This window comes from Carlito syrichta, unplaced genomic scaffold, assembly GCF_000164805.1.
Source record: "Carlito syrichta isolate Samal-C Ts95f unplaced genomic scaffold, Tarsius_syrichta-2.0.1 Scaffold205434, whole genome shotgun sequence".
NCBI lineage: Eukaryota > Metazoa > Chordata > Mammalia > Primates > Tarsiidae > Carlito > Carlito syrichta.
In genome coordinates, this window is record NW_007149530.1 from 287245 (window position 1) to 302503 (window position 15259).

Consider the following 15259-nt stretch of genomic DNA (forward strand, 5'->3'; position numbering starts at 1 on the left):
TCCCTCAGCTAACTGGAATTCCCAGCCAAAATGCCCACTCCAGTTTCAGGGCCTTCACTCCACCTTGGGTAAGGAATATAGAAAATTATACTTCTCTAGCCAAGTACGTTAATTTAAAAAAAAAAATTCCCAAACAAAATACCATGCAAAACCTGAGTTCTCAAAATAGATGAAAGCAGAGCTGCTGGTTGAGTTGGAGGGTGGAGAACAGAGCCAGGCCTCTCTCCCTTCCTGCCCACAGAAAACTCTAGGGCTCTGTGGGCTGTGGCTTGAAACTCCTGCTTTAGGCTGTGCGTGTGATAGAAGGCCCCAAAGGCCCTGAGAAACCCAGCAATGTGTGTCCTGAGACACAGGGGTGCTGAGACAGTGGCCCCATCTCCTGAACAGGCTGTGGGCTGAGCTGTTGTGCTGCTACCCTGGCCGGGCCCTTATCACAGTCCCAGGCATGTGTAGGACCCTCAGCTGGCCAGGGGTCTTCTGTCCACACTGAAGCCTCAAAGCCCGTCATCCATCTCTCCTCACAGGCTGATGCCAAGATGGTATGTGATGTGGTGAGTCGGATGGAAGACACCGAGCCCTTCTCTGCAGAGCTGCTCTCCGCCATGGTGCGGCTCTGGGGCGACTCAGGAATCCAAGAGTGCTTCAACCGGTCTCGAGAGTATCAGCTCAACGATTCTGCCAAATAGTGAGTGTCCCAGGTGGGGGCGAGGCCTGAAGCTAGGCAGTGATGCAGGGGGGGAGGGGATAGGGACTGGTGGGGCAAGGAGGGATTTTTGCTGAGTGAGTGAATGTCAGGCTGAGGTGAGTAGATTGACTGAGCCCGCGGGTTCGAGACCCGCCTGGGCAGCGAGACCTCATCTCTACAATAAATCAAAAAATCAGCCAGGCGTGGTAGCGCATGCCTGTAATTCCGGCTACTTGGAAGGTTGAGGCAGAAGGATCACCGGTGCCCAGCAGGTCGAGGCTGCGGTGGCCGGGAGCGGCCACTGCACTCCAGTCTGGGCGACAGAGTGAGATTCCAACTCAAAAACAAAATAAAAATAAAATAAAAATTTTAAAAAAAGCTCCTCTCTCTGCCCCCAGGATGAGGAAGAGGCCAGGGAAGTAGAGGGCACAAGAGACAGCCTAACAGCAGAAATTCCCAGAGGGCCAGGAATTATTGTCTGGAAACCGCCTGGCACTTCCAAAAGAAGGTTTTCCATGTAGCAGCTTTTCTTTTTTCATGGAAAGCCCTTGACCCCATAAATATAAACCAAGAGTCCTATAAACAAAAAATAACTTAAATGGTGCCATTTTGTTTTAGTTTAGAAAAAATAATAAATTTTCCATTTCTCTGTCTTTAAAATTTAAAATAAGGGGCCAGGTGCAGTGGCTCATTCCTGTAATCCCAGCACTTTGGGTGGCCGAGGCGAGAGGATTGCCGAGCCTACAGATTTGAGACCAGCCTGGGCAACTTAGCGAGATCTCATCTCTACAATAAATCAAAAATTAGTGGTGTGCGCCTGTGGTTCCAGCTACTTGGAAATCTGAGGTGGAAGGATCACCTGAGGGTGAGGCTGCAGTGGCTGTGAGTATGCCACTGCACTCAAGCCTGGGTGACAGAGTGAGACTCCGACTCAAAAACAAAGAAAAAAAGAAAAGAAACTCCATTCAATAAATATAATAAACAATCAAATGTAAACTTTAATACCGTGTGATAACTAAGTAAGGAGAAATAGCAGAGGAAAGAAAGGAGGGTGGGAGGGAGGGAAGACACAGAGGAAAGGGGAAAGGTGGAAGGGAAAGAGGGAGAAGGAAGAGGAAATGGAGAAATGGGAAGTGGTGAAAGCCAGAGCTGGTGAGAAGGGGTAGGAAGGGGAAAAGCAGAGAAAGTGCTGCCGGGCTCCTCCTGTGACAGCAGACGTCACTGAAGACATGCTCCCTGGTCATATGACCTTGGTCCCTAGATCAGAGGCTCTAGAGCCTAGCATAGTCAGTGTTGGTCAGGGATGTTTCTTCTCTTGTGGAGATACTGGGATTGCACCTTGGCTTTTAGGAAATGCACCTGCTTTTACAATCTGATACCCACGCATTCAGTGGAAGCTTTCAGCAAGGAGCCCCTGGGCTTTACCCACTGGCTGAGGACACAGGGAGCTCTGACTTGACGTGTTTTAGCCAAGGCTGAACCCTCACCAGGGCTTCCAGCTGGGGCTGGGCCATTTTGCTCCAGGGAACATTCAGCAATGTCTGGAGATATTTTTTATTGTCATGACTAGGGTGGTGCTCCTGGCATCTCATGACCAGATCTGCTGCAAAACGTCCTACAATGCACAGGGAAGTCTCCACAACAAAGAATGATCTGGCCCAAAACGTCAATAGTGCTGAGGTTAAGAAACCCTGACCCTACACAATGCTGACAATAACAGAGGCTAAGGCTACCAAACAGCATTCACTAGTGGACATTTCCATTGGCTGTGGTGGCAGCTTACAGCTAAGGACTTGAGGAAGGGCAGGAGTGTCTTCCCATTTCTACACACCTAGACCGTCCAAGGGCAAATGCCCAAATCCCGTGAGTTCCAGGTGATGGCGACCTGGGCCCTCAGGACTGTTGAGCCCCCAGGGACACCTTGGTGGGCAAGGCTTTGAGACCAGAGGCTCTGTGTCTGCAGTTCTCTGTGCGTTCTCAATAACAGAGCCAGAGCCAGGCCTCTTCCCCAGCCCGAGTCAGGCAGGAGAGAGTGCCTTTCAGGGTCCTTTCAGAACCACTGAGCCCAGGAGAAGGCCCTCCCTCCTTCCCCAGCTCCCTGCCCCTGCCCTGGAGTCCGGGCCTCTTCCCCCACCATCAGTAGGATGCTCAGGGACCCTCAGGACCAGCTGGCCCATGTCTGTCTTCTGGTGGCTTACCAAACTGTGCTCTCCACTTAAATTGATACTCATTTCACTAATGATAACATGAATCCATTGCCACAAAAGAATGTTAAACAATGAGAAGCAACCTTCTCCCTCTCCCAGCTCTGACCTCTCCCACTTTTACTCATTTCTACTCATTTGTCCTAGCAACATCCAGGAAAACTTGGTCCTCTAACTTAAAATAGTATTTGCTGCCCCCTACCATAAAATCTGGGAACGCAGCTCGACGTCCTTCCTTCCACCTCCACTTCCAGTTTTTTGCTAGGATTATTTTTACAGGATTATTTTTAGTTCTTCTGGTGCTCACCTTTACAACTTTAAATAAGAAACTTGAGTCAGTGTTTGTCAACTCCCCACCAAGTAAGATGAGGAAATTCATCCCCCCCCCATTTCTGCTTCCTTTCAGATTTTCCACTAGCAAAGTGTATAATGTTGCCATTTTCTTCTTTTATCCGTGGTTAGGTCTTCTGTGTCTCACCTCTGGGAGAGGGTTCCATGGTGGGAAAGATAGAGATGCATCGACAATGGGGGCGAAAGGACCTGTGTGTTTTCTGCCTCAGTCTTGTTTCAGTGGTTAGGTCTCATCTGACAAAACCTTGGGCCCAGTACATAAAGCAGACAAAAGTAGACTTGAAGTGACAGAAGGGAGAGGGAAGCCATAGGGCCATCACAGTGTGTGATTCTGGGAGTGCCATACATACACTAAAGCCCCAGCTGCCAAGAACCTCCTAGCCCAGCCCTTTATAGGGGAGGGACCAGGGGGTGGGAGGGTCAAGGCTGGGTATCTCCAGGCTCTTGACCTCTCATGTACTGGGCCTCTGTGAACATGGCTGGCTCTCATCTCCAGATGATCACTCCTTGACACACCCCAGAAGCCCAGAATCTCAGGCACATCCAACCAGGGGCTGTGAAGTGTGGCTCTGTGACCTGGTTAGCTTTGGGTTCCTCAAATCCAGTTCCCCGACTGTCTACCTTGCTGTCAACATTTCCTCCCCTCGCCTCCTCTCTGACTCCCATTGGGTTCTTGCTCCTTCACCTGCCAGGATGGCCTGTATCCAGGTTACCCGCGGCTGCTCAGCTCAGTGTCTGACCGTTGAGTGTTCAGTCTCCACCTCTGTGACCCCCTCCTCATGGCTCCTAGCACCTGGCTCCCGGGCTTCACCTCTTCTCTGAAGCCTCCTCTGGGGTCTTTTCTCCAGCCACCCTTCTTAGACACCCTTGCTGTTTCCTGCCCATCCCCTCTGTCCTGGACCCTCTTCCTGTCACAGCATGGTGCCTGGGGGTCTTCTCCAGTCTGGTTGTAAACACCTTGTGCACCCAACAATTCTCAACTTCATTTTGTCAGCTCATGCCTCACCCCGACTTCGAGTGCTGCCAACTCAGTGTCCGTGGGGCAGTGAAACACATCTCAAGTTGACATGTGCCAGTGGAACACCTGGTTCCCACCCTCGCCCAGAGCCTGCTCCGCTGCACCCTCCCTCCTACTAACTGCACCTCATTTTGCCACATGACATCGCCATTAACTCTGCTCTACCTCTTACATCACACCCAAGCCCCAGCAGACTGGCTCCCTTTGCAGATGCATCCAGCATCCTGACCACTTCTCACCTTTCCATGGCTACGCTGGCTGTTCAGTGCGACCACCATCACCTCCCAGCCCCATGGACCTGCTGCCCCACCATGATCTGCCCTCACCACAGCAGCAGAGCCAGGGTGTCAACACTTTTCTGGCCAGAACCTTCCAGGGCTCCCGTTTCTCTCAGAGTAACAGCCCAAGTTCTGACAATGATCTCGGAGACGTGGGCCTGCCTCCACGTCTCTTACCTCTGGTACCACCCCAGCCTCACCCGTCCCCTGCTGCCACCACTCCTGGAGTGAAGCCCTCCTGGCTCCTGCACCCAGGCTCCTCCTCCGCTCCAGGCTGGGCATCTGCACCTGCTAGGGTCTCTGCTGGGCCACTAGGCTCGCTTTCTCAGCCGCCTCAGTCTCCACCATCCAAAATGCCTTCCCCAGTCAGCCAGTTCTCTCCTTTGACACGACCTCCTGACATACTTCATATCTTACTTAGCTGTTTACTGTCACGCATGCACGTGCGCATGGACACACACTAGATCGCAGGCTCTAGGAAGGTGGGAGCCATGTTGGCCGTGTTCGTCATCCATTCCCAGCACCCGGAACAGTGAGTAGGTCAGATAAACCGTGGGGGCATGGTAAACTTTGCCGACTGAATCAAGTTAAACAGTTCTCCCCACCCCTCACCCCACCTACCCGCAGCCATCTCCTTGCATGGGCCAGCCTAGAGAGAGGCTAGTTGTCTGAAGGAAGTTGGTCCCAGCTGAGACAGAAGGGAGAGGTCAGAGGCTCCCAGACTGGTGTTCAGCTGCAGACGACAGCAGAGGACACAGCTTGTAAGCAGAGGTCATGGGGCAGAGAAGGGTAGGTGCAGAGGGGCTGGGCGGGGCTCCTCTAGGCTGAGACCAGAGCCTGCCCAAACACCCACTAGCCCCACCAGGAGCCTGTGAGGTGGCCAGAGTGTACAGGTCTGCTCTGCAGCCTTGGCTCCCTGACCCCAGCTACCCTCACGTGCCCTTCCACGGGGCACAGTCAGGCTCGGTAGAGGCGGCCTGGAGTCCTGTTTAAGAGCACAGACTCTGGAGTCAGTCAGACCTGGGCTCAAATCCCAGCAAGTCCATTTTCTAATAGTGTGATTCAAGTTTTCCTCCCTTAGCTTTGGAATCTGCCCTTCTGTTTGGGGTTTGTTTTTTTTTTTTTTTTAGTGAACTTTCTCTGAAGGATCTGAGGCAGGCCTGGGTTCTTAGCTTATCAGTGAACACCCTAGTTGGTGAAGGTATCTGCCCTCCCCAGCCCTGTGGATGTCCATGAGCTGGTCAGCATGCCCTTCTTGCATACAGTGGTGAAGCTGGCCTCCAGCAGGTCCTGGAGCAAATGCAGCTGGAAACAGCCCCCTACCCCCACCCCACCATCAGTCCATGGCTCAGACACTCATCACTTCTTCCTTGTGAGCTGCATGCTGTCCACCCCAGCACCCTAGGTTTGCCATGCTACCTTGAGGCCTGACCCAGCTCCCCCTTCCTGGTTTCCCAGATCCTACCCTGGCTTTGGGTCCAAACCTAACCCATGAAAATCCCCCAAGCCCTTGCAGGCAGCATCCTCTGAGTGTCTGGCCTGAGGCCTGGGCAGGTGACATGCAAAGGTGTGGTCTGTCCCCACAGCAAGTGACGCCAAGGTCCAAGATACTTCCTTTTGCTGTGTCCCAGTTTTCTAATTTATAAAAAGTACATTTAACTCGGGGAAATTAAGGGTGAAAAAGAATTACACATGTAAAGAATAGAACCTACCCATTAGCCATTACGATTTTTAAAATTCAAAAAGAATTGACAAAACAGTATCATAAACATGGTAGTCTCAATTAAAAGCTTGGTCATGTCTGAGTGTGCCTGGCACTGTGTGCACAGCCTCCTTGGGACTGAACTAGAGGCTCTTGGAGGATGTGAGGCCAGGACCCTAAGATCTCCTTCCTCAGTCGTTCCCACCTGCCACTGGTCTGGATGGAGTAATGTCGTCATTTCCACAGTCTCCTGCAAGGGACCCTGGCCAAGACTGGGTTCTGAGAGTGGGTGACCTAGCAAGCCCCGAGCTGTGCCCAGATGCTTGGTCCATGGCCCTGTGTGTTGTTGTCCTCAGCTACCTGGACAGCCTGGATCGGATTGGGGCTGCCGACTACCAGCCCACCGAGCAGGACATCCTCCGAACCAGGGTCAAAACCACCGGCATCGTAGAAACCCACTTCACATTCAAGAACCTCCACTTCAGGTGAGGCCCAGGAGATGCCCAGGACCTGGCAAGGGTGACTGGAAGATGGGAGATGCCCAGGCCCTCAGCTGCATCTCATCTGGAACACCCAGACATCGCCCTGTCCCACGAAGTTTTCGGGGTGGGGCAAGCAGCTAGATACCAGAAGGAACCTATCTCTGTATTTGTTTTTGCCAAGTTAAAGGACTGGGGGAAGCAGGGAGGCTTCCTGGAAGAAGGATCCTTATATGGGGCTATAAGGAACAGAAAGGATTTGAGGGACAAAGGAGGAACAGCCTGCCCCTGAGGTGACTTCTGAAGTGGAGGAGGTGGATCACCCAGGTGGTCCCTCAAAGGCCTCCTTGTGGGAGTGAGGCTGGGCAAGGCCAAGTAGTATCTGTGAGACCCTGAGGACCCAGGTAATCTCGAAACTGGAAGGAGCTGAGAGCAGCCAACCTGCCCTCTCTCAGGACCTGTGGGGAAACTGAGGCCTGAGAGGAGCAAGGCTTCCCCAAGCACAGAGCTAGAACTTAGGGGCTCTGGAGCCTCAGAACAGAGGGCCTGAGATGCAAGGCCAGTTTTTGGACCCAGTGGGGAGTTTGTGTCCCCACCTGGGGTAACCTCCATGCATGAAGATCTAGGAGCCCCTGCCTTCCAGGTATGGCTTTTGGGTATTGGGTGGAGTGGAAAGAGAGGTCAGGAGGGAAGGGAGGGCAGGGACCTCAGGCCAGTGAATAGGTATAAGGCCCTATTCTCTGGGCCACTGCCCTGTCTGGAAGGGCTAGATTCTCATATTCCTTGCCTTCCACATCCCCAGCCTCTGCTCGCTCCTGTATAGACTGAGGAGCTGAGGCTCTATATCCAGGCTCCTAGGCCCAGTGGACAGCCTTTCTACAAGACTCTGGGAGCCACACTGGGCCCAGGAACCTCTACGCCTCCACTGACTTGGGCAGTGCAGCGATGGCCGGGTGACCCCTAAGGTGCCTCCTGTACCGTCCCAGGCTCCTCAGTCTCTCTTGCTCCCATCGGGAGTATAGGGTGGGACCTCAGCTTGGCCCTGCCCAGCAGGCTGAGTCTGAGTGTGAGCATTCTGGAGGGCCATAAAGGACATCGGCCAATGCCCTGCATTTCAGATGGAGAGACAGGATCCACGGGAGGCAGTGATAGGATGAGAAGCAGACCCTTTCCTTGCTCCAGCCCACTCTGATCTCTGCCTGAAGTTGCCCTCTTCTGTCTGGAGGGACCAGGGATCCTGTCCACACAGGATCAGCACCCACCCCCTCTGGCAGCTTTGCATAAGGTGCCTTGCTCAGGTGATTGGGGTGGGAAACTGACCAGGACGAAAGTCCCACCTGCCTCCAGTCCCTCCCTGGGGGATGGAGTCTGAGAGGGAAGAAGCCAGGTTACAAACTGCTGGGGAGGGGCAGTACAGGGCGGAGGTGAGGGCACCAGCTTTTTCTGCAGCACAGGCCTGGGTCAGACCCTGGTTCCTCCATAGCTGGACTCTCACCACGAGCTTAGGTGGCTCATTTCTGCCATCCATGGAACAGGTGACAGTTGCTCTCTCCCTCCCTCCTGGACTGGTTTGGAGTCCACCCAGCACGCAGCCTCAGGAATGAACAAGATGTGAATGTGCCATAAGAGGAGGTCCTGTCTGAGGTACTCAGGTGCCTTGTCTTGGTGAAATGCAAGGGCAGGTCTTTGAGTCACTGCATGTGAGCACAGCCCAATCTGAGACAGACTCCCGGGGCAGTAACAGCTGCCTGCACCCTGGGATGGCAGCAGTCTGGCTGTCCATGCCAGCAGCCAGAGCAAGGGTTCCCTATGAGGCTCTGCACGCCATGCCCACCCCCACTGCCTAGACCCTGCACCCACCAGCTTCCCTGACTCCCACAGGCTGTTTGACGTCGGGGGCCAGCGATCTGAACGCAAGAAGTGGATCCATTGCTTCGAGGACGTCACGGCCATAATTTTCTGTGTCGCTCTCAGTGGCTATGACCAGGTGCTCCACGAAGACGAAACCACGGTGAGTGGCCCAGGCCCACTGGGCAGGGGGCAGCACAGAGGCTCCAGGGTCTGGTTAGCTGCCGTGGCTGGGCCTTGCTGGTGTGCTCTTCCACTCTGTGTGGCCAAGGCAAATGCCCTGTGGTGCCAGTTTGGCAAAGGAGCCATGGGCCATCCAGCACAGAGCCTGTGTGCAAGCTGATCACAGATAGCTAAGCAGAATTTGGGTCCTGGACAATAAGTGCCTCTTCAGTAAAATCAGCAGAGTCAAAGAGGCATCAGGCCCGAACAAAATGAAGCAAATCTTTTAAACAACAACAACAATAAAAACAGGAGGCAGCCAAGCAAGAACGTACATGCAACAGAAAGAGCAGCCTTGGCCTTGACAGTCATCCCTGGGGAATGGGGCTCCGATGCCGCCATCATGTGTGGGGCTGGTGGGCCAGGAAGGGCAGTGGTGATAGGCTTGCTGGTGAGAGGCGGTCATGGCTCGGGGCTTCTTCTTTGACGGATGCCAGGCCAGGCTCCTATCTTCCATCTGTGCGTCGTCATATGTAGCCTCTGGCCACTAGCTTTGGCCTCTGAGAACTGCCAGACTGTCTTCAGAGGGGGACACTCCCCTGGGCCTCGTCCTGGCTCTGCTACTCACTGGTTTGCTGCCGAATGTAGGCAGCACCCTTTCTGTCTCAGTTACTATTTTCCGTAAAAGGGGATAATAATAGTGCCTGCCTGTGGGGGGCTGCTGGCAGTGGAATGGATGAGCCACGTGCAGCACTCTGGAGCCGTTTCTGGGATGGCTGCGCCGAGCTGGGGACTGTATGGTTGCTGGTGATTGTCCTGAGCCTGCAGGTCCACGGGACAGTCCCCATCTGGACTGCAGCCCACCAGGCTGGGGGCCTGTGTAAGCATGGCCCACAGTGTCCCTGGAGACAAGCCCCAACACTCCTGGAAATGGGGCCTATAGGCTGTGGGGTCACTGCCTGGCATCTTCTTCTGCTGAACACACACAGACCTTTCATCCTAGCCTCTTGGGTTGGCATTGAGGGTTGAGGTGGAGCTTGTGGTGGTACTGGGCCTTGAACAAGGCCTGTCTTGTCTCTGGGTCTTAGTGTCCTCACCAGGCCTGGCCCCACTGGTCCCATAAAGCTGCAATGAGATGGGACGAGCTGTGTTATGGGCGTCGAGTACAGTGCTGTAGGGGGGAGGAGCCGCCACTCTGAAGGGCTTGCACAGCGTGATGGGGCTTTAGGTAGGTGAGGGCAGGGTGGGATCTGGACCCGCAGCGCACTGGCTCACCCGCCTTGCTCTTCCTCTGTCAAGCCGTCATTCTCAGTGGCCTTGGTAGGCAGTGGTGTCTCAGAGTCGCCGGCTTAGTCCTGACCCTGAGGGTGGGGTAGGGGTGGTTGTGTACCCAGGGCCATGCTTGGACCCAGACTCAGTGACCACCCAAAGCCTCCTGGCCGTGGGTCCTGCACAGCAACTGCCCAGCACACCCGGCACACCTCCCATTGCCCTCCCACTGTGGTGGGCACTGTGCGTTTGGAGTCCCTGCTCCAACCCCTGGGGCCTGAGCTCTGCTTGGTTCTTGTTTCTCTGTGTAGCACCTGTGAGAGCGACGCTGCGTCCACCATGGGTTTCAGAGGAGCTGGAGGGTGGGAAGGCCCTGCACCCTGGAATCTGCCTTGCCCCTAGACCCATCCTGCCAGGCCCACAGACAGCTTAAAGCCAAGTCCCAGGCCCCTGGGGCTAGACTGTCACTGGCCTCTTCAGGATAGAAGCACAGGGACATCTGGGTGGGACTGGCAGCCTCCGGCACCAAACACCATGGTCCATGGGGCTTCAGGGAGTGTGGGGCTGAGCCTGTTGCCAGGCCTCGTACTGGGCAACCTTTCAGTCTGTTCTGTCTGTCCAGACTGGCAGGCTCTTGCTGCCAAGCAGTGCCCATGTCTTGGAGCATTTTCCCTCCAGTCTCCTCTGCCTCCCTCAACCCCCTCTTCTTCCATTTCCCCCACCTTTCTTCACAAGGGCTGGAGCAGAGGACCTTGGAGAAGCCAAAGCATATGGGGCCAAGGTCACCAAAAGGTTCTTTCTGGGGTCCTACCCTTCTCAAAACTGGCCACCTTCACAGCCCAAGGAAGAGCAGCAACCCCTGCAGGGAGCGGGGATTGGCTTTGCAATCGGCAGCAGCCACAAAGGCAGCTCCTTGCCATGGTGGTAGCAGGAATACCACCACTGCTGTAGAGCAAAGCAGTCGCCATGTGCCCAGGGGCTCGTGCAGAGGTGGGCTGTCTGGGACCAGACAGATCTGGTCCAGGGTCTGGTGCTGCCCCTGCCAGCTGTGCAACCACGGGCCATCATCCACCCTGCCCGGGCCTCCACCTCCTCCCCTGTAAATGGTGATGACGTAGACTGGCCTCGCCAGCAGTGTGAGAACTGCTGGGCTAAGTGCTAGAAGCGTGCCTGCATGCGGGACTGGCACTCAGTGAATGGCAGCTGCTGCTCCGGTGTCCAGATGCTGAGGCTAGAAGTCAGGTTGTAGGATATGGGCATTCTGCCCCAAAGAGGCCAGAGTGAGATCCCCAGGGCTCAGGCCTTGGTCCTCAGTCCTCCTCTCTGGTCAGCCCTTCGCATCCCTCCCTGGGCTGGGGTAAGCACTGGGGCTGCCCAAGACAAAGGTGTTTGGAGGCAGATCCTGGAGGCCAGGAGGGCCTTGGGGCTAGTGGCCGCCGCCTGCCATCGAGCCATCCTGTCTGCCGCACCCGGGGACCCTGAGGGCTGGTGCTGGCCTACCTGCTGTCGGCACCACCCAATCAGCCTCAGGCTGCCACAACTTCTCCACCACCACTGCCGCCACCACCGCCTGCAGGGCCTTGTCTTGCCAAACCAAGGCCAAAACCATGAGCAGATTGTGAGACCCTCCAAGCCCGGAAGGTATGAAGCACCTCCCTCCAATCGAGCCCATCAGCTAAGAGTTGAAAGCAGCAGGTTATCAGGCCCCGCTGGGTGACTTTGCTGTGCCGCCCACCTGGTCCGGCCCCACACGCCACCCTGGCCTTCATCTTCAGCCATGTGGTCCACAGGCCAGGACAGCCCTGGTCCCTGTGAGCCTGCACAGGGGCCTCCATGTGGACTGGCCTGGACATCCTGACCCCGAGACTGGTTGAACCCATTTTCATTTTTTCCTCTCTCTTTCTCTCATATTTGCTGCTGGGTTTTTATTTTCCTCTCTTAATCTGTTTTGCTGTGTTTCATCTTGGGGTTCTTCTGGCCCCTCTACTGAGAAACCAGCCCCAACAACCAGTTCACTCAGAGCCTCCCCTGCCCCAGCCATGTCCCAGCCAACCAACCAGGCCACCAACCACACCAAGGCCACAGCAAGATCACCCCCAAGATGCTATCCCCCTGGTGTCTGCTTCCAACTCAGGATTAATTCGAGGATCTCTTAGTCCTCGGTTAATGTTTCCCAACTGAATGCGTGCACCCTCCCAACCCCGCTGTTGAAACCGAATGAGACCCCAGTAGAGAAATCTGCATGACCCGCGGTCTGTGTAGACATGTTCGGTGGTGGTCGCGGCCCCTGCCCTCCACGTGCATGGTGCATGTCCTCTCCATGAGCTGGAGCCTCTCCGGTGACCTCACTGCCCCCACCTGGGCCAGCTCTCTCTGGAGGGGGGCAGCATCCCCCCACCCCTTCCAAGCCTGCTCCACCCTGCCCTGCCTGTGTGTGGAATGAAGCAGGGACCATGTCCCCTTTGTCCTGTGGACCCTCCCATCTCTGTCCTGGTGGTGCATCCAGCCACCCTGATCAACCTTCCCTTTGCTTGTTCCGCTGTGTCGTGGGCTGTGGTGGGTCAGGGCCTGGGCGCTGCCCCCCTCACTCGCCCCTCCACTCTGTTGCAGAATCGCATGCACGAATCCCTGAAGCTTTTCGACAGCATCTGCAACAACAAATGGTTCACAGACACGTCCATCATCCTGTTTCTTAACAAGAAGGACATATTTGAAGAGAAGATCAAGAAGTCCCCACTCACCATCTGCTTTCCTGAATACACAGGTAGAGACCCCTCCAGGACAGCAGGATTCCCGAGGCAGCCCCTTTGCCAAAGCTCAGTCCACCCTTACTGTGCTCTGCAGACTCCCCAGACTCCACCACAGAGAATCCAGCACAACACAGGCCCCACCCCTCCCCTGGAGTGTGCTGTGCGAGGGGGTTGGGGAGGCTGGCTGGTCTTCCCTTCAGGAACAGCAGCTGGAGCCCTGGCTCTGCCACTGACCGGCCATGTGGTCTTGGCCGCCTCCAGGAGCCTGGGCTCTGCCATCTGTAAACAGAGACTCTGTGTAAAGTGAGACCGCAGAGGAGATGAGGGGAGATGAGCAGCAGCTTGAAGTCAGGCAGTCCCAGGTTCGCGCCCCAGCTCTACCACTCACCCGCAACCCAGGCAGGCCATGTGACCTCTCTGGGCCTCAGTCTCCACGTCTGTGAGATGGGTGTGATGCTGTGATGCCCCTACCCTCCCTCACCGAGTTGCTGTGGGGAATGAAATGAGCTACGAGCATGCAGAGCGGCATGGTGCCTGGTACATAATAGGTGCTCACTGCGACTTCACTCTTGCTATCAGGGTGATCACCGTAACTCACAAGCATCCTAGTGACACCTCCCATATGGGCCTGCCGCAAGACTCAAATGACAGAGCTTTGCAAGCAGCAGAGCCCTGGCTTCCCTGTGGAGGGTACCAAGGACAAGAGGCCAGCTCTGTCAGTGTTATAGTGGGTTCACCTGGCCTGGGCCTCTGAGGAGCTACAGGGTGGCAGCCCTGGTCAGGTGGTGGCAGAGTGGTAGCAGGGCCCCAGAATAGCTGAAGTGCCCATCAGCTCGCTCCAGCTGGCCAGGCCCTGACCAGAGAGGTGAGTGGGAGGAAAAGTAGGGCATCCTCAGCCTGACCTACCCTCAGGCTTGGAGAGCACAGAGTGGAGAGAGTCCCAACAGGGTGGGCCTACAGCCGCCAGGGAAGGCCCAGGCTGCACTTACTTCCCTAAGAGTGAGCTAAGGCCAGGCAAGAAGTACAGCTCTCCCTACCGACTGCCCTTCCCCCTCCAAGATCAGGCTGACTACCCCATAGGCCAGGACCCCAGACTGTCCAGTCAGAGGTGGATGGGGCACAGCCTCCTTCGCACTTGCCATCTCCAGGCATCGTTGGTGGCCTGTGGATCCCACCCTGAGGGGCAGTAGAAGCAGGCAGGGTGGGTCAGTCCCCAAGGCCAGGTGGGAAAGGGGGACCACTAACCAAGGGAGTCTGAGACGTCAGCTGTAGTCCCAGGGACACCCCCTCAGTTCCAGCCCAGATTTAGCAGAGACCAGGCCTGATGGCCCATACTCATGTGTCACAGATGCTTGGTACCCCTCCTCCGGGAATGCCAGTCCTAGGCTTTCTACACAGCAGCCCACTCCGACTGAGCACTGTGGCTCCAAAAACTGGCTCCCCTCCCTGCTGCCCCCTCTGTGCCGGGCTCAGATTCCTGAAGGCTGTGGGGCTTTGGTGCAAAGCCCAAGTCCTGTTCCACTCCTTCCCTGGCCAGCAGCTTCTCTCCTGGTCTCCCCTTTTCCTGAGCCCACCTGGGAACCAGATCAGTTTGATGCCCCCTGTGGAAGGCAGCAAGGGGGCAAACCAGGCAGTTCTTAATCCCCAAGAGGGAATGTCAGAAGGGGGGCTGCTCACAGACTATTCATCCCACTTGGCCCAGCAGTAGCCAGAGGAGTCAACATCGCGGCCCACTCTGCAGGCTCACAGGCTCACAAGGGCCTGCCTGCAGGCTTGCATCAGCCAGGGCCACCTGCACAAGCCCAGTGTGCTCAAACCTCTTTGCACATGACCCATGGCAAGATACAAAGCTTGCAGCAGGAGTCAGGAGGCGCATGTATAAAAGGAAAACAGAATTTTTGTGAAATAGCCCTCACCTTTATACCAGAAATCCACTAGGAGACCTGACATTTCATTTGTTTCTTTCATGATTTTTGCACTGGATTTGAGCCACTGACTGGACTCATGGCCCACTGTTGACTTGGCTGAGTCCTCAGGTTTCCCCACCCTCCTCAGGTTTTTCCCATCATGGCCGTCTCTGAGAGGCCTGTGGCTGGATGGGGCCAGGCTGGCCGTCCACACCTCACCCATTCCCTGCCTGTTTGCTCCCGCAGGCCCCAGCGCCTTCACAGAAGCCGTGGCTTATATCCAGGCCCAGTACGAGAGCAAGAACAAGTCAGCTCACAAGGAGATCTATACCCACGTCACCTGTGCCACAGACACCAACAACATCCAGTTTGTCTTTGATGCCGTGACGGACGTCATCATCGCCAAAAACCTGCGGGGCTGTGGACTCTACTGAGCCCGGCTGCCCCACCCGGCACCCGCGCCCTTCCCAGCCTGCTGTCCCCCACCCCAAATCAGAGCTCCACCACTCTCAGACCACTCCTTGCACTTGAGGACGAGGACCCCAGAGGCTGACTCCAAGGGGTCAGGAAGGAGCATCCTCCACCAGCCCCACCCCCCTCTGACAT

The 15259-nt window shown here is 55.7% G+C and overlaps 1 protein-coding gene across 1 annotated transcript in view; it reads left to right on the top strand.

Moving 5' to 3' along the window:
* Window positions 1–15251, top strand: part of GNAO1 (G protein subunit alpha o1) — a 161255-nt gene extending 146004 nt beyond the window's left edge. Inside the window, exons 3-7 of the mRNA XM_008051602.2 lie at window positions 525–685; window positions 6595–6723; window positions 8599–8728; window positions 12607–12760; window positions 14900–15251. Of these exons, the coding sequence (XP_008049793.1) occupies window positions 525–685; window positions 6595–6723; window positions 8599–8728; window positions 12607–12760; window positions 14900–15087 (762 nt within the window). The 3' untranslated portion in view covers window positions 15088–15251. The remainder of the gene's footprint in view (window positions 1–524; window positions 686–6594; window positions 6724–8598; window positions 8729–12606; window positions 12761–14899) is intronic.
* Window positions 15252–15259: the final 8 nt, after the last annotated feature.